Consider the following 24,058-nt stretch of genomic DNA (forward strand, 5'->3'; position numbering starts at 1 on the left):
GGAAAGCGACTTTGAGTGTTCAAAAAAGCGCTTCATAAAATTGATGCATTATTAAAATTGATGCATTATTATTATTTGAAAACCCAAATTCCACAAGTATGAAAGCTGATATTGTAGGTTTTATGTATTTAAAGCTGCTTTGATTGTGCACAGCAAACTGTTTAGTTGACACAAACAAGTTATTTTTATGTTTTTATATTTATTTCTTTTGTAATATGATTACTGTTGGAATTGGTGATTTGATATAAATAATGATAATAGTGATACATTTGATAATAGTGATAATTTTTTTTTTTTGTTACTTTAATTAATGGATTCCGACACATAAACATAAAGAAAAAAGATGCATTAAAAATTGTGATATTTGTTAATATTGCTATAATTGTTGATTAATCTGATTGTAGCACCCTGAATCGTAATCAAATCGAATCGTGGGGTTCCTTAGATGCCCACCCCTAGTGTCCATACAAAAGACTAACAAAAAGGAACAACAGAAGCAAATGAAACCCGACTTACAAAAAGGCCCTAACTTGATTTGAAACCACAACATATACAGTAACTAACAAGACTGAAATACAACCCACTGCACATACATTTAAAACAATAAAGACAAAAACACACCAACCCCCAAATTGTGCCAACAAAAACGTTTAAAGAGCTTCATAATCCTACACTTTACAAAACCATTTACCTATTTCAATTAAACAATTATTGAAAAGTATTGTGTGAAACAAATTTAACTTTAAAGTTTGTATTGTGGAGGGTTCCAGCTCCAATGTGTGGAATGATAAGAAGAAGAAACTTTATTGTTATACACATACATGAAATTGTTTCTCTGTGTTTAACCCATTCCTGTGCAGTATTGGGAGTCACAGTGCAGAATGGGGGTTTAGGGCCTTGCTCAAGGGCCAACAGTACTGGAGATCAGGGCTTAATTCAACCTTAAAACCATCCACTTCTTTAACACCTACCATCACAAATAAACCCTCGAGGCTGTAAAAAGTCCTTGGTTGTTTGAGTTAAAGCATTACATTATTTGGTCTGACTTTGTTATTGTATCAAGGACTCAACTGAATTTACTTTATCACATTTAATGGTAAAAAAGGATCACACAAGGGCATCGTTTTTGTTTTTAAAGCATATATTTTTAGTAGGTTTGCTTAGATCATTATTATTATACTCAGACAAAATCCTATATTAGCTTTTATTTCTTCACTGAAAGCCTCAGGTTGCACATCTGACTAATTTTGTGACTAATTAGGAATGTTGCCGACATTTAAAGCTTTACAATTATCCAGCTGTGTAACACAAGCATCTTTTCATGGATGGCATCATCTATTTTAGAATACAATGAAAGTTTGTAGAAAATAAGACTGTTTGTCTGTTACATCCAACATGACTCAGCACTGTATGGACAACAGATAAACTGAGATGCCAATGAAGCGTGTAAGTTGAGCATTCAGTTCAATGAGGAGGCACAAACCAGCAGCAGCAGGTGAGAGCAGATCAATGTGCATCGGACAGGAAAGTTCATCAAAATATTGAAAGAACAAGCTTGAATGTACGGTTTCTGGAAACTTAAACAGTTGAAGCTGCACAGCTTACTCCTGATTTTAAAAAACGTAATTATGTTCTATGCAACTTGAAAAGCTTTCTGAATCTAATCAGTGTTTGGTGCAAGAAGCAATCTACGCTTCCTAAATGGCTATTGAGTGCAAAGTAAAATCAGGCTATAGATAAAGAGAATAACCAACCAAGAGGGAAACATAGTTCTACATCTCTTGCTTCCATGGTTGGTTCTCACCCCTCAATCTATTGTAGTGTAGCGATAAAGTGTCCAATTATAGGAAACCATAATTATCCTGGATCGTCTATATCTTTATCCAAGGAAATCCAGCTTCCCATGTGCAAACAATAGCAAAATTTTACACAAAGGTCCAGTCCCAGGCCAGATTGCCTCAGCTGCAAAAACAGACCAACAGTCCTAAAGGTGGCGCTACAGGAACCCTCTAAAGTTCATTACTTGTAGAATTCACAAATAATCAAACATTTGTGCTACGGATTTTCAACTTTCAACAAAATATAGCCCCAATACAAAAGAGATCTTTGTATTGCAAATTATAAAACACTTCGGGGCTGATTCACTAACGTTTGAAATTGAAGGTGATTAATCAGGTGCGTCCCTAAATCCTTTGGGGGCGCTGTTTCCTCACCTGGAGGATTCACTAACATTGCAGCACAAATGTGTAGACGTGGATCAGACCGCCCTATTTAAATAAACATTTTGCTCATTCAACGTGGAGAGGTTGATATTGACTATTGTTTTATTTAAATTATTTTCTTATACTAGAAAGGTTAACAGAAGCATTTTTTTCACCTCCGCTGTGTTTTGTGTCAACATTCAGTGCAGCGATGATCTCTGTGTGTGAGTTTGCACCAGAATGTGGGTCGTACGATTATTTTCGGCGCAGAAAACAGTCACGGCAAACAATTCCAGATGTGATTAATTGTATTGCGCCCCCTGCATTCATTTATTTGTATTTCCCCCTCCCATTTTTTGTGCCCCTTCTGAGATCCACCTACTTTACCTATTCATCAGAGGGAAACACGCTCGCAAATGAATTGTGAGCGTGGAACACGCTCAATCCTGGTTTCCTGGGGTTTGTACCCCTTATTAGCAAGTGGAGTGATGTTTGCACACATTTTAATACCCCTAAATCTTCAGTGAATCCGCCCCTTAGTTACAACCAGGTAATTTGTTTAGAAAACAGACATTCCGAGAGTGCTGATATAGAGCAACAACATCACCGGGACGTCTCACGGATCATGTTACTGATCTAAACACCGTTAATTTCCTTTACATCTTGGGTTACACACTGTAGAACACTGTGCTCTCCACTTGTGGAACTATTTTTGTTGGCGAAGCCAAATGATTACATAAACAAACAAAATATAATCTCTTGTCACTTACCACTGTTAACTAATAAAATGTGCTTCTAGAACTGTTGTATAAAAGCAATATCACATGTGAGGGAATGCTGTTATGCTGAAATACCAGCACTGGGGTGATTTGGTTGTAGTCATGAGGTCAAAGTGTGAAATTGCTTTTATACAACAGTTCTACAAGCGTATTTTATTAGTTAACAGTAATAAGTTACAAGAGATTATGATTTATTTGTTTATTTCATCTTGTGTGATATTGCTTAATTATGAAGTCCATTGTTTTGTTTTTGTTTTTCAAAATTGTAAAACTTCCCACAAATTTTGCTCGATTGACACCAAACTCACTACAGCACATCTTCAGACTGCCCTAACTCTAACAATCCACATAGGCTTTTAATTTATCAAAAATTGAGCCTACAGGGCATCAAAATGTTTTAAGGTAAACAATTTTGTAAATATATATACTTGCAAACTCTCGATGAATATATTTGCATATTAATTTATTTTTTTTTTTCAAAAAAACAACATTTTGGAGTCTTGGTAGATGATGTTTGAAAAATATCACAATTTTTAAAACCTGAAGTTTCTACAGCATTTCAAATTTTGTACTCATGCAAACTATTGGAATCATTGCAAAAAAAATTATTTTTAAACATAATTTTTTTGCTTATGGAGCCAATGAATTATTGTTAAAAACAAATTATCCATGCCGTCTAGATGCAATGTGTGTATTTTCCGATATTTTTTCTTATTTTTGACAGCTGTTTGAAATCTCACTGTACATGCAAACAGCTGCTAATATTGCTGGGCCACAACCATTCCTGCAATCACACATTATATATAAGCAGATCTTGTCCAAGAAGCCTGTCTTTATTCGTTATCCATCAACTTGGATAAACTAGTAAATCATTCGTACTGCAGTCGGATAATCAACACTTTAACCTAATCATGTGTGGGCTTTCTGTGGCTGCTAGCCTTTCTCTATACTTCATTGATTCTCATGGAACCAGGATTAAAGTAACACTGTAACTAGAGGGAAAATATTCGATGTGCTGCTCCATATATCATTGCAGCATTGATTTTTCATTGTGAGCTTGTCCAACTGTCTTAAATTAAATCAGAACTGTCATGCAGAGTTTGTGTGGAATTATTTTTTTTATATATCATAAATGTGGAGGAAAAAGCTAGTTTGATGGAGTAAAATTCTCTATGATTTAAAGGGTAATAGACATGCAGCCTCCTGCAAGTAAGCAATGCTACAAACCAACATTTATTAAAAAATGTCAGTTTCCTCCAAAACACTTAATTATAATATTTCTGTGATTATAGAGCTCCATCCATTTTTCACGGGTCACCAAATCAAGCCATTCCAACTCTGGCCACAGACTTAAACCACCGTGTCTGATATCCATTTGTTTTAATATTAAAAAATAATAATGATTGGATAAATGCATTGCTGCATGCACATCGTTTAAGTTTCCCTCTGCATTTTTCAGACCATCTGCAGATTTTGCCCTTTAAAAATAAGAACATTCACTCACGTTTTTGCCTCTGCCTTTTGTCTCCCAAAATTTTAGCATTTATATCTCAATAACTGCTCAGAAACAAGCATTCAAAAACATTCAATATCTCAGAATGCAGATTAATTGTGTTGCTCTGTAGTCATTTTTTTAAGGATGCCATTTATAACCACCATTTTCTGCACTGAGGAGAAAAAAATAAAACCCAAGTGAGCTCTCACACTCATGTAATGAATCTTCTGCTTTCACAACAACAACCTTTAACAGCTGTCGATGTCGCCACACAAAACGCAACAGAGATGATTTAATCCACACCACACCTGAGCTATCCAATCCCAGAGGTTTACTCGTAGCATTCCATAGTCAACCACTCCACACTAATGCAGCTGCTGGCAGCCATGCTATACCCCAAGTAGGATTATATCAGCTGTAATGCTAATAGGGAATGCTGCCAGCCACTTTACAGGCAGCAGTATACTTTATAGTGACACTTTAGATTGGATTCTTACCAGTGCGGCTTGCACCTCATAAATGTTTAATCTTCCTCTCTGGTTGTTATTGATACAGTCAGGGTGGGGTGTGTTCATGCAATCAGTAGACACGTGGGAGCGTTCATTCCTCTGCATGCACAACATGCTGATATTGATATTTATGCGTTACAGTCTCTGCATCGTGAGGGCGTTTATAAGCACAGCCACTTCTCCGTGAAGGAATACTTTTGTTTCCTGAAAATAGAGAACTTGAGAAACGACCGTGTCAAAGTCAAAGTCATGGCCAGTGGAAGATTTGAGGCAAGTCATCAACAGTTTGAATCACAGGTGCATCAACCAGTGGGAAAAGCAAGACAGAAAGGCTGTCACAAGAAAAGTGGTGCAAAGCAGATCTAGACCCGGAGGTGGATGTACTGCATGATGGAGAGGAGGAGAAAATTGAGATTAACAGAGTGGGAGAGGAAGTGACAAAAGGATTAGAAGAGACAGTTTCCACTTTTTCTTGCTTTGTTTGGACGAGGTGGATTCCATTCTTCCCTGCCGGGAGAGAGTTTTTTCCAATGCTGAAAGAAGCCCAGCAGGACTGTGCCAGCAATTAGACAGTGAGGAGAGAAGGTCTGGATAGAGAAGTGGAAGCGGAGGGGAGTGAAGTGTGGATGGGGGGGAGTAGGGAGTGAGGAAAGGCTCCATCTTGAACAAAGATATCTCTGGTGGTGAAGTGTCAGATCAAATTCAAAGCCTGCTCCAAGGAAGAAAGCACGGAGTGGGTGCGAGTGTGAGGGATGAATAGAAATACTGTTGAGTCCCTTATCAAGCAATTTGTAGGGTATGCTATCATGAGTCTCTATAATCCCTAACTTCATCCTCCCTGCCCATACACGCACTTTGTCACACACAATATAAGCTAATCTTATGGTGACGCATGCACGCTGTGCAGAGTGTGTCAGCTGTGCGAACATATGTTCTTGAAATGCGTTGCTGAATGTAGTGATTATGTAGTTACTTTTAAGTTGGCATCTGTCTTAAGCACACTAATGATTGGACGAACCCAATGCATCACATAAGGGTAGCAATAAAAAATGTGTTGAGTTTTCATCTCGAAATGAATTAGTTTGACCAAAACAAATGACAGGAAGCTGCTGTGTGCATTAGTAAATATGCAGGGCTGCAGCTGTTGGTTAAAGTCAAGGCTCTGGTTCTCATGTGTATCGGGGGTCCACAGCAAAGGTTGTGAGCAAGTCTCATGGATTATGAGCATGTGCAGATGTGCCTTAAGGATAAAGAGATGAGACGAGTACTGGTCAGAAAGCTGAGTGTGATGAAGGCTGAGTAATCTCTTTAGCTTTCTATTTCTGAGTTTGGCCTTTTACCTATCCAGCTTTCACTACTCCCCTCCCATTAAATACTGAACCAGTATTCTGCACCAGAGAGCAAAACATCATCTGAGTGGCAGAGTGGGGGAGTCCATTGTGAGCAGATGGGCAAACTGTGTAAGAGAGAGAAATAAGGAATGGTGAAATAGGTGGCTTTTAAAAGGTTTTGGGAAGTGGTGCAGATGGCTTTTCAAGGAGATAGAATGAAGGGATGGATGGATGCTGCCTGTGTGATGCATCTGTGAGCGTACATGTATGACATCCGCTGCCGTGATGTGGATTTGCCCTCAACAAAGCTCCCAGTGGCCATGTTTGGTCCAATGATTTAATTAGCTCCTCGCATCACTAGTCATTCTGGTCCCAAATGCATCCGCCACACCTGGTGCCAGTCATTTCAGACTCACTGAACACGTCTCGTCTTAACATAAATCACCCTGTTTCACATAATCAGGTCCGAGGCGCTTGCCAGACAAACTGAGGTGTTAATGAGCGATTCCTGCTCAGCTCCGAGCCTGTCGATCCATTGAAGGTGTTGCAGTAATCAACTTTGTGTGTGTGGATTGGATTCTTTCAGCTGCACACTGACATGGACAGAGGCGATGGACACACCAAGTACACCCTGGAGGGAGAAGGAGTTGGCTCTGTCTTTGTTATTGACAGCAACACAGGCAACATACATGTCACAAAAGCTCTGGATCGAGAGGAGAAGGACCAGTACCGCCTCATCGCCACGGCAACCAACCGTGAGACCGGTCGAGCCCTGGAGCCCTCGTCAGAGTTCATCATCAGAGTGCAGGACATCAATGACAACCCACCTGTCTTTCTCAATGAACCTTATGTTGCTATGGTACCAGAGATGGCCCACATAGGTAAGTGCACATTGCAAAAACTTCAATCTGGAAAGCTCAAACTGAAAAGACCTTCCAAACTTGTTATGTTGTCTCTAGGGCTGGGCGATATATCGAGATTCAAGATATATCAAGTTTTCTATTTTGTTGATGTAGAAAATTACAATTTTGCCTATATAAATATATGTTTTTATAGCTTGTTTGGTTTTAAAATACTTGTTTTATGAGTTGCTACTTTCACTTCTTCTCAGTGCATTTCTGAGTGTATTCTAACCCAGACTTTCCCCTTAACAAACCACACTACAGAACAAACTCACAGGTGCTGTCCCTTAAAGGTGCAGTCTACAACTCTTATAAAACTGACTTTTTGTTATATTTGCTAAAGCTGTCACTATGTAAGGACAGCTAGTAGTTTGTGTGAAAAAAACAGGCTCATTGAGTCCCCCCCCCGCTGCTCCTGCTGCCTTTGGCAGATTGCCAGAATGCACCGCGACCGAACAAAAAGAACCAATCAGAGCCAGGATTGTGTTTGATGGGCTGTCTGACAGCTGTTGCTCACAGTCCCCGCCCCTTTCCCGGAGCTAGAGCGCCGTCTTTTTTAGTGTGTGGTCTGGAGGAGTAGAAGATGGAATTGGTGACTTTTCTGCTTAAAAGGTAATTACTGCTGCTTGATTTACATTATGTTTGATTTGTAATTGTTACACTAGAACTCTGTGGTGCATGTGTTGTTTGTGTGCACGCAGCAGCCTCCGTGTGACACTGTGTTGTTGCTGCTGAGGTGTGTGCACATTTAGAGAGAGAAGCGCTGCAGTAATATGCTTTTAACAGAGCATGTTATATTACTTTGATGTTGCTGTCTGGCTAACGTTAGCTTGTTAGCTCCTGTGAGGGAGAGACTTTGGAAAGTTTGGAGGCAGGGCAAGAGAGCAGCGGGGAGGGAGGGGGAGAGAGGGATCTGAGAGTCACGGACTGCACCTTTAAAGAAGAAAAAAACTAAATTGTCACATATTTTGCAACTGTTTGTTAATAAATGTGCCTGTGTGGCATTTTGCATCAGCAAATTTAACCCAGAATTGTCTTTGAAGTTCGACTTAATTTGAAATAAAATTACCAAGATTTATATCGTATATTGCCATTTAGAGAGTTTTGGTCCATAACACCCAGCCCTACTTGTCCCACATACTCAACTGGGGCTCACCTATCTATTAAAAAAGATACCAGTACATGGAAATATTGATTTCTACTAACTTAGGACAAAGACAGTCTCTCTATAACCCAAATTGACACTTGAATAAAAATATGTCTTTCATCAGATTACTTACAATTATATATTAATAAATCATGCTTATGTAATTAAATAATTTACAGCAACTTCCCAGTAACAAGGCCAAGGTTCAATTATCCAACTTTCTGATAACCTTTCTGTGTGAAGTTTCAGTGTTTTTCGCTATTACACCAGCATCCTCCAACAGTCCCAAGGCATGTGTGTGTGTGTGAGGGTAATTGGAGCCGGGGAAATTGCCTGCCTCAGTGAATGAGTGTGTGACACGACATAAATGACAACCTACTTGTCTTTCCCATTAAACCTATAGTTGCCATGGTACCAAAGATGGTCCACATAGATTACTACACAATGCAACAACTACATTGCTGTTATCTTAGGTTTGTTTGATGCAGAAACAAAGATTTTCAGATTTTGTTTAGAAAAAGGCCATTTAATAGTGAATCAATCGATTTATTTGATTTTTTTCATGTTCTATGCCTGCTTTATCGTGGGAGTCTGCTGAAGCTTTGCACTGCTTACATTAAGGCCAAGGCGCCAAAAACCCTGACAGGTCAACATTCTCCATGTCCATCCCCAGAGTTAAACCAAGTACCTTCATACAGTGAGGCCAATGTGCTGATCACTACAATATCAAACAACAGCAAACAGAACACAGGCAGGTTAATTATTTGCTTTGAATATTCAGTTGTGTTGTGTCCTACTTTTGGAGAATCATGAACACGAATGAGTGAGGGGGTACTCATGGTATGACAAAAAGGCTCAAGGGGATACATAAGACAAGGAAGGTTGGGAACCATTGATCCTGATTTTGGTAACATCATCATTCACACTTTAAAACATTGTAAGACATTTCAAGCACTTGGCTGTGCTATGAAATGGCACATATCATGTGCAAAGTCACCAGCAGGAGGTGTTGTAGAACCAGCTCAAACAGTTGAATGATAGGGTTTTTTGATTTTTAAAACTGATCGAGACTCAGGATATTGATCCAGATCGTCACCAAAATGTTTGCACTTGTCCCTTATCCCATTTTGTATATATTTCTGAACATTTTGCCAAAATACATTTATTAGATTTTGTCTCTTCACAGACAAATAGATAAAGATGAACGTTACCAAAGGCATAACCTCCTTGGGGAAGGTTACGATGTTTGATTTTTAAAGGGTACCTGTAATGAAAATGTGTCCAAGAAAAATGTGTTTAATGTATTACCAATAAACAAAATTAAAAAAAAAAAACATATCACCCAATTTTATCCGAACGGAAACTTTTAAGTGTGTATCCCATACCAATGTTATGGAGTCAACGTCCGGCTGACTCTGACTTAGTGTCATTATTTGGCTTCGAGACGCAAAATAAATATTACTGTGGGGGTTTTCTCTTGTTGTTATAGCAACCATTGGCTTTACACTCCGCCATTGTAGACTAGCGGAACACTGTTGAAAATGGCGACCCCATAGTTTATACCCAAAGGTATAAAATTGTTCTGAAAAGTTAATGTGTTTTTTTTCTTTTAATAAAAAGGTGCACATATTGTGTTTATTGGTAATACAATAAACTATTTTTTTTTTTATATATATACATTTTCACGACAGGTACCCTTTAAAGCAGAACTTAGTAACTTGCGCTTAGCGCTCCCCCTAAAGGGCCCTTTTGGTTATGTCACTGTTGTAAAGACTCCGCACCCCCGAGGCAGCAGCTCCTCCCTCCCGCTTCAGTGAGACGGGCAGCGGGAGGTTTCCTAAACATACCGGGGCAAAATTAAAGCAGTTAATCTTGAATAAGCTTACATTCTGAGTGAACTCATCCTTTAGTAACTCAGTAAGCTGATCATTTTTTACAGTTAAAACGGTGCTGTTCATGATAAGAGAAGTGATCAGCCAGTTGTCTTCCCTGTTGCCCTGCTGCACAGACACGCGCACACACACACACACGCACACACACACACACACACACACAGAGTCCTGGAGCGATGAAGCGACCAAAAAGCACCACTGTGTTCAAGCGACTCATCACTGGTGATTGAAGTGACTGTAGTCGCTACAGTCGCGTTTAGTGTGTATTGGGCTGTCATAAAGCAGTATGTGGTGTAGCGAGAACAGAGCTGCAAGACTGCATAGGTAGGGAAAGTTACAAGTGCTGTTTTCTGGCCACAGACAGCGGGGGGAATGAAAGACCCCCGATCAGCCCATAAACACTTGTATTAAACTCAGAGGGACTACGAGAAGGATTTATTAAGGTGAAAAAGTTAAATAATGATTTCATTGATACCATTGTATAAACTGCCTGTGATGAATCTTTCTTCAGTTATTTTGTTTGTTTGTTTCTCTTCTAATAACCTGGCGTTCCCTTCAGAGTGCTGTAGCTGTTTGAGGCTGTGCTAATGACTAGCGCGGGAGGTAACATGCAGTTATTGAAATGTTTTTTGAACCCTCCAAAGACGGATAGCTTCCATCACAGAAAGGTGTGATGTAAGTGAGTCTTCTCCTCTCTTACCTTTAGGCGGGTGTATTTTTTAACATCTTACCTTACCTCACCTTGCCTTACCAAAGGAAGCCAGAATAATGTGGTTGAGAAAGCATGCTATATGATTTTTATTTATTTTAAATTTGGGTACCAAATGCAATGGGGAAAAAACGCAGTGTCCTCAAAGGGAATGACAGCTGTCAGGAATGGTTTTAGGTGTAGGAGGATAGAGTTGCTGTGTATTTATTATAATGACAGCCAAAGTCTTTGCTTCTCAAATGGTTCATAGTTTTGCTGTTTTTTACTTTGGATAAGGATGCAGGATGTGAGTTCTTTTTCATATCATCTTTTTGTGCATAGAGTGTAAAAGGCTAGAACATGCTTGCATGATCATGTTGTTAACCTTGTTAACTCACTGGCAACAGTTAAATATAATAGTGAAGTGTAAAGTCTTTGCCATAATATGTGCAGGTTATGTGAGCTCGGAATAAGGTGGATATTTTATCAAAAAAGCTGGCTGGGGCTCTTTGTGTGATCCAACAGAAGCATAATAGATTACTTTGTCATGGGAGAAAACCACAAGGTCAGATGCTATTTTTCCATCAATGTTTTCCCCCGAAGCATAGTGCAGTTTTTGGTGGGAAAGAAGTGTTTTGTTCCTTTGTGGAAATCCCGAGAGGAATGTGAGTAAAAGTTTGTTAGGAAAAAATAAAAAGAAATAAAGTATTGCTTTATTACAGCAAACAACTGAGTAAACCTGAGAAACAAATGACACATTGAGTCGTTCATCAGAGTTGTTAGAATAATAAATAATTCATAAAACACACACACTAAATCCCCTGAGACCAATTGGTATGGGAACTTAAATATCTGAGAAGTTGTTTTGACAAGTTAACATGTACGCCACAAAAGGATTTAAAAAAGATAAGATTTAGAACTGGAATTATGATTTATTTTTACATTTTGTGCAGGGAACTTTGATAATGAACATACAAGAAATACAGATTTTATCGGAAAGAGTAAGCATAAATCTATTTGGGGAGGACTTGCTAAATGTCATCAAGATTTAGCAAAACATGTATTTTGCACGGAAAGAAATGTGTTTTATCCAATGTTCTCAGACAACCAGGTAATGTGGATCTCGTACACTTAGCGAAGCTTTTAAAAGCCTCTTAAATTAGATGAAATCTTTCAATACGATGGTTGTCAGTTACATTTACTAGCACATATTTTGATGTCTTTATCTCCCTATAAAAGCAAGGATGGTCTGTGTGCGTGTGTGCGTGCGTTCGTGTGTGTGGAGCAAATATCTCCCCGACGTGGTGCGAGTTCGACCTGAAACTTGGTCAACGGGTTCCAAATACCCCAAGTGTGTGTATCTGTTATTTTGGAGTAATTTGGTCATTTCAAAATGTTTATTTTAATTTTATTTCACTTCTGGAGGGCCTCGAAATGAAACCTATTCAACTTTTGACCTCAGGGTGTGAGGGGGCGCTAGCGCACCATCTATATCTATCGCCACTTCCGGTTCCGACTTCATGACGTTTGTTTGGGTAAAAAAAAAGTTAATATTTCATGGTTATTTAATATTATTCCCGTGATTCCAAACTTACTTTAAATCTCGGGTCACAGACTTCACTTCCTCCTTCATCTCCATGAGTATGGGCGGTGGCTGTGCTGACGGTCGTTAGCCGATTGTATCACAAACATTCTGACTCTTCACACAGAGGAATGAGTGTTTCTTCTTATATTATTCTATGTGCTAAGAAAGATGCTAGCAGCTACAATGTACACAAACAAACACACACACACGGCTGATGCGCATGCGTGCGTGCGTGCACTACATAGGGAACGTACACAGATTTATTACTGCTGAATTATTATGTTGAGGGCAGTGAAATTTACAGGGTAGATATAGAAGACCACACAGTCCAACCATACCAAAAATTGCACCACTAGGTGGCGCTATAATTGCAAAAATATTTTGGCATCTAACTTTAACAATTTAATTCACATCTTCAAAAAATGTATATCCACATGTTCCTTACATAGAGTCGCATCTACTGACATAGGCCACGCCCACTCCCACAGCACATTGCTTTTTGTAAGTCACGACCTATAAAAAACCTACTTTTTCAAATTCCTCTTTGGGGTTTTGTCCAATCAGCATGAAACTTGGCATGTAGGGTCTTCATTTGGACCTGATCTAAAGTTGATAAAATAATTTTGTTGTTTAAAAATATACGCGAATAATTACTGAGTAAATTTTTCTAGCTTGCTATAAAAATACATAACTGTTGCACATCTCAGTCAAAATAAATGCTAACAACACCAAATCTCAGATCCTTGGTTGGCATGTGACTGTAAGGGTATAAGTAAAATTTTGATAAATTACGCCACTAGGGGGCGCTGCAATAATGGAATATTTGTATCTCTTAAATGGCAATACCAATTTTTACCAAATTTGGTGGGTATGATCTTGGGTCCCTCCTGAGGCGATATCTCAAATGTATTCACGATTGGTCAAAGTGGGCGTGACTTATTACATCATAACATATAAATAAACAAACCTTTATTTCAGCTGAAGTAATATGTTGAGGGCTGTGAAATTTACAGGTTAACTATAGAAGAGCACACAGATCACCCATACCAAAAAGTGTACCACTAGGTGGTGCTATAATGGGTGCAAACGCATTATGGCCTGTAACTTTCACACTTTATATCACATCTTCCAAAACTTCATATCCACCTGTTCACAGCAAACGGCACGTTGGCCTGTGTCCTGACGCTCGCCACGAGCCCGTCATCCTTCGTGACGTACTTCCACGGGCTCCACGAAACCTGGGGGCCGAGTCGCGCTGGAAGGCTTGGCCCCCTTTAATAACTGCTTGCAGTTCTAGTTGTTATTGCTATTCTTATATTATTCTTTTTTATTGTATTATATTCTTTTATCTTATAGTTACTGGTATTCTCATCGTATTATTATTATTGCTATTACCTTATTATTTTATGTTTTTATTATAATATAGTTCATGGATTTTCATTATATTATTTTGTTATTGTTATTGTATAATTGTACTACTATTGTATTAGTTACTGGTGTTCTCATTGTATTATTAGCATTGCTATATTATCATTATATTACCTTATAATTATTTAATATTGTATATTATTAATGATTACTCCAAAATACATACATTTCAGAAAAATACACCAAACAACAAACATATGAGAATGACTCAAAATACACAAAACTAAATATTTACAAAAAGATTTAAAAAGATTCCAGAATCACACTGCAATGGCAACAAAAAACATTAATTGTACAAAAAATGCACAAAAAGACAACAGAATGATACAAAAATACACATAATGACTCCAAAAACATACATTACAGAAAAATACATCAAACAAAAAAAAATAAAAATGAGGAACAAAAACAATAATTATACAAAAAATGCACAAAAACACAACAGAAAGATACAAAAATACGCAATTATACCCTTATGCTCCCACATGAATGCATACTTCCGACGGGCACTGTACTAGTTTACTTAATTCAACAAAACAAGAAGAACTTTTTTACTTCTATTACAGGTTTTTGAACGCTTGTGACTTTCTTAAGGAATAAATCATGTCTTAAACTGTTTTTACTAAATCTACAGTGTATATGCACATGTATTTGGTTGACTAAAGTAAAGCTAATAGCTTCTTTTAAAAATTTTATGCAAAAAAATCAATGGGATACTTTAGTTTAATTTCATCAGTTTATGTCCTCATAAAAGTTCTGTGTAACCAATGGAGGCATTTGTTTTTCTTGGGACATGATACTGAGATACCATGAGCCTGTTAGCATGCTAACTTATGTTAATTAGTCCCAATTTTGGAGCATATGACACAATTGTTTGATACATTTTAATGTAGAAATAAAAAATGAAAGTCTATTTTTAAGTTGCCGTTGCAAACTCACTGACTGGCCGCGAGTACTACCATGATCTAAACCTATTTCTGCAGCTGCTTCATGGCTGTCTGTTCCCCATTTTCAGTGTCCTAGAAATGCTTTTGCAAAGGAAAAGATAAACACCCAAAATCTGGCTCCACTTCAAGGAGTATAATTGTACCAAACCAAAACTGGATATTTTGCAAAGCAAGCCTATGGCTTGTTGAAGCAGATAGACAGTAGAGAAGTAGTTATTTGCTTTTATAAAATACCACATGTTTTAATATAGGGACACATGGTTGGGTAGTGGTTAGCACCTCCGCCTCACAGCAAGAAGGTCCTGGGTTCAAGCCCTGTGATAGACACCTTCTGTGTGAAGTTTGCATGTTCTCCCCGTGCTGTGTGGGTTTCCTCCGGGTACTCCGGCTTCCTCCCACAATCCAGAAACATGACTGCTAGGTTGATTGGAGGCCCAATGAGAGCTGGAGATGGGCACCAGCAGACCCCTGTGACCCTGAAAAAAAGAACTGGGTCAGAAAATGGATGAATGGATGGATAGATGGATGTTTTAGTATCTGATACTTATATGGTGTGTCCGAATAGTCCCCCCTATCTCCTTTCCTATCCACTTTCGTTAACCCCCGGAAGTGCTTAAGTGGTGGCGATGATAAGGAGTGTTCAAATTCTCTTGAAGCTAAGTAAAGTTGGCTCAATGCTTCCTTTATAACTGCCTTTAGCCTAGGAAACACCGATGCATCCTTTACCAAAGGAGACGAGATAATGCTGGCCCACAATTCCTTGCAGCGACAACATTTAAAGGGATCCACTCATCCGAGAGTTCACGGAAACTCACGAAGACTGAAAGCAGAGCACTCTGTCGTTCAAAAAAAAAAGGGATCAGAAACAATTATGTTTTAATCAACATATTTTATTCACCTCGGAATGCTTTGTGAGGTTGTACATTTGTATGCCTACGACGTTATGAAGGCCTATATTTTGCAAAATTATAACAGTTTCATGAAATCATACTTATTTTGGATTAATGTTGATTTCTGAGTAGAAGGTGAGTATGAGCAACTATTCCCAATGTGTTTTACTTTTGTTCCTTGTTGCCTGGTAGCCTTTTTCCCTTTGATTTCAATTCAAACGTTGTGATATTTGATAATATATCTGAGGTTAGAGGCACAGGGGAAAGTGTTATAAATCTGCTTCTTTTTTGGAAATGTATAGTTTTTTCACCACGGCAGACGTCACTATCCTTCACCACTGTCTGATTATTACGTCACCCAGTGGAAGTGCGTCTGATTGTCAAAACAACGTGATGGCCTTTCCCTAACTCCTTTAGAAAGTCTCCTAACACTTTTCCTTAACCCCGTGGATGACGTCATGGGGTTAAGGAAAGGTATTGGGAGACTTTTTGTAGGATTAGGAAAGGAGATAGGAGAGACTATTCCGATGCACCCCTAGGCTTTGTGGTAACACTATTGATCGCTGTAGTGGAAATCCAGGTGTTAGCTTCTTAGCTACTTTATATTTGAGATCAAGTTTTATTATGACAACTCGTGGCTAGGGTTGGGTATCGGTTGGGTTTTATCCTATACTGGTGCCTACTCAGTATTTTTTAAACAGTTCCAGTGCTTAAACCGGTAAAAAAATGGCCAAATTGAACACAATATTGCCTTAAATAATATATATACAAGAAACATATATGGAAATAATATAAACAAAAACATTTAAATAATATCAAATAAAACAAATGTAATAATGTAAATGCAAAACTGCGCCTTTTAAATCTGGTGGCGTTAAAGCTTAAGTTCAACATTTTCTCTACAAACATGATTTGTTTTGAGCTTAACATTAAACAGAAAGTCAGCAGACACTGAATTGAAGTATAGACATTGCTCATATGTTGTTGTCACACATTAAATGGCAACGGTGTTTGCTAGCTTGCCATTAGCTGGCATTAAATTACTCGACTTCACCCAAAGAGGAAAGACTGATGTCATCATCTGTGATGATGTCCGCCACACTGGCAGCGCTGGGAGCGGGACTCACTTCACTTTGTCCGTGGAGGCCGACACCAGCTGCTGCTGTTGTTGATGTGATTGGCTCCAGGTCACGTAGGTTATCAAACACAGTGCATTGTTCAGCTTTTAAGTAAACTCCATGTGGTCTTTTATTCTCTTGCTATCAGTTATAAGCAACGGGTGTGCTGAATCTGCTGAGTAGCCGCAATGACGTCACGATCAACAACCGGGGGGGGCACCGAAATGTTTGTTTTTATTTGGTCTGGTTACTACAGTTTACGTCGGAACCGGTGCCATATTGGAACCGCGTTTTGGTACTAAACCCTTCTCATGGCCAGGCTACTTGCTGTTAACAAGCCTTTTTTAATTCACTCGTGTGTTTCCTGTCATTCACAGGCACTTCCATAATCCAGGTCACTGCCAGAGATGCTGACGACCCAACATATGGAAACAGTGCCCGGCTGGTGTACGCTATTACTCAGGGTCAGGACTTTTTCTCTGTGGACCCTGAGACAGGTCAGCTCATTTTCCCGCATCTTTTACTACAACATTACCCTTTAAAGCCGCTTCATAAAAAAGCTTGGACAGTTCCTAATCACACTTAACAGCGATAATCCCAGCGATGCTCTGAGATATAAGATGTTACATCCTCTGGTGCCATATGTCCACTGTGGATGGCTAGATATTGGAGTTGCTTGTGTTTCACTTGATCTGTTTAGATTTAGAAACAAAAGTGGCCCGGAGTCATATCCTTAGCAGCGGCCTAATTCTAAAATATATGCGTCTGACTCGCTTTGATGGTAATGTTGAGAGACGACGTGTCACTACTAAAATCTGTTGTCCGTGTGATTTCTGCTCTATGTCCCTTTGTGCTCTCCAACCAGGCATCCTGCGGACAGCCGTCCCTGACATGGACAGGGAGACGCAGGATGAATATCTGGTGGTCCTGCAGGCTAAAGACATGGGGGGCCATCTGGGTGGATTATCAGGGACCACCACTGTCACTGTGAAGCTAAGCGACGTCAATGACAACCCCCCTCGCTTCAGAAGAAGTAAGCTTTTGACGTTAACAGATCCCCACATAACTGTTGGCTGCTTTCGAGGTCTTCCCTTTGTAGAATGTGTGTGTGTGTGTGTGTGTGCGTGTGCGTGTGTGCGCGTGTGTGTGTGTGTGTGTGTGTCTAGAAGAGATACAATGATGAAACATATTGTAATGGCATTTGTGACAGGTGTTGATATTTTTACCGTCATTGGGACCTCGTTGCCTTGACGGATTTCAGATTAGACCAAGACCAGATAATGATCTGGCCAATCCACTGTTCCTCCTCCATTGTTTGTAATTCTTTTAAGTTTTAATGTTATTTTCAATCACACAGCTGCCATTGCTCTAAAGCCGGCCATTAGCATTCATACAAACACTTCCTTGTGGTCCCTGCAGTTTAAATGGACTACGCCCTGACGTGAAAGAAAGTGAAAGATCATGTCTGCTTTTTCTTATCCGAGCTTTTCCCTGTTCCATGTCATTAATATTTGATCTTAAAGTTCAGTGCTTTCTGCTTCAATAGACAGTAAAATCACTGCCAAATGTGTACAACACTTTGAGACGTATACTGCGTTTCTCCTGTTTCCTCCTAATACTTTTTTACAATGCTTCTTTTTGACAGTCTCATTCACCTACACATTAAAAAAAATCCACTTTAATGTTGATATATTATGCTGTAATCTGATGTTATCTCAAAGCTTTTTAATATTCCCAATTGCCATCAGTGTGTTATATATTTTTCAATATGTTGACTATTTCTCCCTTCCTTGCTCAACTCATTGCAGGTCATTATTTTCACTTTGACTATCCTGCCATAACTCAGGCTAATAGCTCATTTAGTATGCTCTTTGAGCAGCGTGATTCCTAAATGTTCTTCATTATGTGCTGGATTTGAAGGATTAATAATCAGCGAGGTGACGGCACTTTGATTAAAATAAAAGCTTCTTTCTATTTGCAGCTTGTTGCTATGCAGCCATAACAATAAGTGCAGAAGTCATGATTAGGGATGCCAAGGAAATGACACGACCTGCCACGGATCGCCGGCTGTGCTTTTATGCCTGCTCCGAGGGCCGACTGGAATTTGAGCTAGACGATAACTGAAACAAAGACTAGCTCAATAAAGCTTTCACTCAGTCTAATAAACGCAGCACATTTCAAGGCAATTGTGCTTCACAATAGATAGTTAATTAAAGCTGTAGTTTATTAGACTCTGGATAGTTGTAGTCATGCCTTTCTTTTTAGTTGTGAAAGGTGTAGAAGCACATGATACGCGTCATTATCCTAAGGAGATGTGGCTCAGGGTCTTAGATGGAAGATAATGGGTGACAAAGCTGCCAATGCGTTTATCACCTAATCTAATTTAATTTAAGACATTATATGCACTGAAATCAGTTCCTTTGCCATTTACTCTGTGGAGACTCTTTGTATGATTGCACAGACATTCCTTTCTTCATACACGTATCAAAAGCAAGCCCTCCCCAAGTTTCTTTGACTACAATTGTCCACCCTGACCACGTATAACAGCCAATCACCTGAACCACGGACGATCATAGATTATACATTTGGATTCATTCGTGTACTGTTCGTTCTCTGGTTATTCCATTTTAAAACCAAATCAAAACACATAAACAATGTGGCTATTTAGTTTTACTGACATAAAATCAAAACAGAAAATCAGAAACCAGATAGGCTGTGTTTTTCTGTTATAAGATTAAATTATTAATGAGAAAACAGCGAACAGGACCAGAACTGAAGTCCGCTGCACCCCTGCCCACACTAGGACTAAATATGTATTTTGCAAAAACAATATAGTTTTTTTTGAGGTCAGTAAAAAATATTTATTGTGCACGTTTTAACACCGTGAGCCACTGACAGCAGCCATCAACACACACCGAAGTTGATTACAAGAGTTGAGGGACACCAGTGGATTCGTAATGTGCATGTTTTACGTAACGTCCATCTTTTTTGTTTGGATTCATTCATGTATTAATAACAATTTTAATTCACCAGTTCATCAGTCATGTGACTTTTGTTCCTGTTTTTTGTTCAGGAGTAAAAGTCCACCCCCGTCTGTGGGTCCCCTCTGTATGGTGAGATTAAAACATGACGCTCTCGTCCATAGTTTCCTTTAAATATCCAAGTATCACACAAACGGAAGATTTCATTTTAAAACAGAAAAAGCTGCTTGTCTGGTTTTTGATTTTTCTGTGTTTGTGTTTTGGTTTTAAGTCAGTAAAACAAAATAATCACGCTGTTAATTTGTAATTATGATTTGGTTTTAAAACGGAATAACCAAAGAATGAACAGTACACGGATTTGGATTATACACAAGGGCGTCAGTTTTGAAAAGTGGGGGGACTTTGACTATAATTGGTTTTCCTTTAGGTACGGCAACTATAAAATGCATCTGCACTGCTTTTTTCACGTTTTAAGTGATTATACATGTGTTAAATAGAAACCTCTCTAAAGCTAGGCCGACACTTCTATATGAATCACACCAACTCCCAACATTGGTGAACTTCATGTTCCAATCTGCATGTTAAATACATCACCTGCATCTCAACAGGATTTACAGCTCAGGGACAGCACGTAAACAAATGATTCAACGCGCATCACAAATAAGGTCAGGTTAAGCCATTTGGAATATAAAAGAATAAACCTATAGGGTCATTGGGACCACAGCTGGAATTACATCAGATCAAATGCTGTTACCATGACAAAACATGTTCATAGAACAGGATTGTACAGCAAGCATCGACACATTATTATTCTCATATTCCATACAAGGTTAGCTTTCTGAAATGTATTTCAAAGATAAATATTTTTTTGATGTTTATAATGCCGCTCTGATGTATAGAAGTCTGCGTCTTTATTTTGCTCCAGGCTTGTTTTCACGCACTAAGCGCACGCTTGTTTGTCAGTCATGGGTAAAAGTTCCTTTGGTTACAGCCACTAAAATAAATAATTTAGAAAGGTTTCATGTGATGAGATAAACATATTCTGAATGTTTTTAGGTTGTTTTGGTGTGAGAATAATTCTTTATTACTATGACATTAAAGCGATTATCCGGAGGATGAAAAGAGAGAAAGAGAAATTTGAAAAGCGAACGTCTCGATGACAGCTCCACTTCCTCCTTCTGCCTCTGCCAATCTACCGAAGCCACTACTTTTGTGCATGCGCAATGTGGAACATAACAAGGTTGCATCGGGTATAGGTCTATATCAATATATAAATCATATTCACCTGTTTGCTCTTGTGATGCGCGGCCTTGTTTCCGTGCACAGTTTACGCACGTGCATTCACTTTGATTGACAGTCTCCGCTACAGGAAGTCGAAGATCATTGGCTGGGCGATCACAGCGCAATTTGCAATCTGTATAGGGGTCTATAGGATGAAGGCGGGACTTATATACATTGATGTATATGAATGACCACAGACAGACACCGATTTCAAAAGAATGATATATAAACATAAATTTCTCAGAAACTCCGGACATCAGATATAAGGTTATGTCACAGCTGCAGTATGAAATGGACCTATTGTTGAGCAATTTTTGTGGCTGAGGCGAAAGGAACTCTTTCCATTGTGAACTTCAGTAATTGAGAATGTAATTGTAATTGACTTTCAGGGGGGAAATAACAATTTTTCTGGAAGTTCTGTCCCACAATCTGGTTTTCTATTTTGAGTGCTGGTCTCAAACCTTTTTGCATTGTCACTGTAACTCAATCACAGTAGGACACAGACCAGACACACATGCATTCTGAATGGTGAGAGCATATACGTAATAATCATGACGTGATTGATAGAAAACCTGGAAAGTTACTGAATAATGTGACCCCAACATGATCGGCCCCTAAACTTGTGAGGCCCCTGTGCTTTGGCTTTGGTACGACCATGTGCAGCGAGTTTTACCATTTCTCAGCGTGAGAAATGTCATGTGTGGCATGTGAATTCATTGAATTGTGTGTTTGTCACACTCAATATGTGACACTTGAGAGCCCTGGATTTGTGTGTAGTAGTGGGGACAAAATTACCTTTGACAAAAAGCAGGGGGGACACACATCCTCCTTAAAATTATGTTTATACAGTAGGGGTGGGCGATATATTGAGTTTCAAGATATATCACGTTTTCTATTTTGACGATAAATATCTATATCTATATATATATTTATAGCTTATTTTGTTTTAAAGCATTTGTTTTAGGAGTCACTGCTTTCACTACTTCTCAGAACAGCATTAAAAACACAGTTAGATTGATTACTGAATGCCTCCGGACCCAGACCTTCCCCTAAACAAGCCACACTACAGAACTCACTCACACATGCTGTTTGTTTATAAATGTGCCTCTGTGGTTTTATTCATCAGCAAATTTAACCCTGAATTGTCTTTCTGGTCAGACTTAAATTAAAATAAGATTATCAAGATTTATATTGTATATTGCCATTTTGGTCCATATTGCCCAGCACTTTTATACAGGTTTGCATTAGATTGATTTAGAGCTTCTACTGATCGGGAGATTTTGATGGAGGAAAAAGCTTAAATTCTTCCCTTTATTGTTTCTCTTGTTTGTGATGGATGATACTTTACAATACAGTAATACTCTTATACAGATATATGTTATTACTCACACCTTTCTTCATCTGGCAGTCCCCTCTTCAAGGATTACCATACTTCATATAGATTACGTTACATTTCAATAGTGCTCATGATATTTAGTTCTTTCTGTCTCCTGGCACCGTTATTTGTTCAGTGATTTCTATTCATTTCCTTTGGTTTTTTAATTCAGTGAGTGGTTATGGATATAATGTCTGGCTTTGTCCCGTAATGTGTGTTTAATTCTGTTCTGTGCGATGGATTTAGTGACTGTGTCCTTGGTGTACATAGCAACAGCTCTGCTGTTTAGAGGTTATTTGTTTGAGTAATTAGTCTTTGTCCACAGTGTATTCTGTTTTACCATGCATTTCACACATAAATTCCCTGCTTAAAACTGAGAAATGAATTAATTAAAATCGAATTATTGAGAGGAACCTGCGTGACCCAAGCCCGATTCAATGTCATCGCTCACACAGGAACTGCTCACACGTTCACTAACTGACCGTGAACTATTTCAATTACTTTTCAAAGTCCAAGCATCATTTAGCTCTTCATCCACTGCACTTTAGATAATCCAAAAACTCAAAATAAATAATATTTTTCTCTACTTTCTCCTCACTTTGGTACTGGTTATTAGTTGAATCATCTTTTATCTTGTCATAATGCAGTTGTACTCTAGCCTCTCTACAGCCATGTTGGGTAAATACTTGTTATAAATGAACCTGTTTGCTGTTGACACAAATACCGTTGTACGTTGAGGAGATTCTTCAGTGGCTTTAGGAGACAGTCACAACACAAATAAAATATTAATAATTTGACATGAATAAAGTATCACTGAATTGAAACCAAACTAAATGTATGTTCTTATGAAACCATATAGTACCTGTAGACACATAAATTAAAATAATGAAAGGTACATGTAAAAAAAAAAAAAAAAAAGAGAGAGTTTAGGAAATAAAGTTGTGGGTGTGACACTGGGTGACACAATGTTTTGAACCAAACTGTTATGGAGCAAAGCAGTCAGTAAACATGTTAATGTTTCTGTTGCGTGACAGGGTGAATTTATATTGCTTTTTTGTGCTTTTAAGATAAAAAGAATATTTTTGCACCGTGGGACATTGGTCTCAAATAATTCAGAGCAGTTCTGTTTGTTTTTAGGAGGGCGGGGGATAGTTATATGAATTTTCTTTGGATTATAAGTGAAGTGAAATGCAGAGAAGAATTTCACTATGGTGATTAATAAAGTATACGTTATTATTATTATTATTATTATTACATGAAGAAGTTAAATCTTTTCATTTATGTAATACACATTGGAAAAATTGTAGGAATATATACTGTAAGTCTCACTTTTATCTACTCCTTTTTGATGCTTGATTTGTATGATTATGTACGTCTTCTTCTTTTATCTGTATTTATGCTCAAGATATATAACAACCTAAATGAAACTTTACTACAGTCATTTCTAATCTGAAAAATATACCACAGCCCACTTAGTAAATATGTGAAAACTTTTGGGCCCAGCAAAGG

General features: G+C 38.4%; 1 protein-coding gene across 1 annotated transcript in view; it reads left to right on the top strand.

Annotated features, from left to right (window-relative positions):
- cdh24a (cadherin 24, type 2a) overlaps positions 1 to 24,058 on the top strand; it is a 63,949-nt gene that overhangs the window by 16,505 nt on the left and 23,386 nt on the right. The window contains exons 3-5 of the mRNA XM_028445053.1: positions 6,902 to 7,196; positions 17,290 to 17,409; positions 17,778 to 17,945. Coding sequence (XP_028300854.1) covers positions 6,902 to 7,196; positions 17,290 to 17,409; positions 17,778 to 17,945 — 583 coding nt within the window. The remainder of the gene's footprint in view (positions 1 to 6,901; positions 7,197 to 17,289; positions 17,410 to 17,777; positions 17,946 to 24,058) is intronic.

Source organism: Gouania willdenowi, chromosome 4 (assembly GCF_900634775.1).
Source record: "Gouania willdenowi chromosome 4, fGouWil2.1, whole genome shotgun sequence".
Lineage (NCBI taxonomy): Eukaryota > Metazoa > Chordata > Actinopteri > Blenniiformes > Gobiesocidae > Gouania > Gouania willdenowi.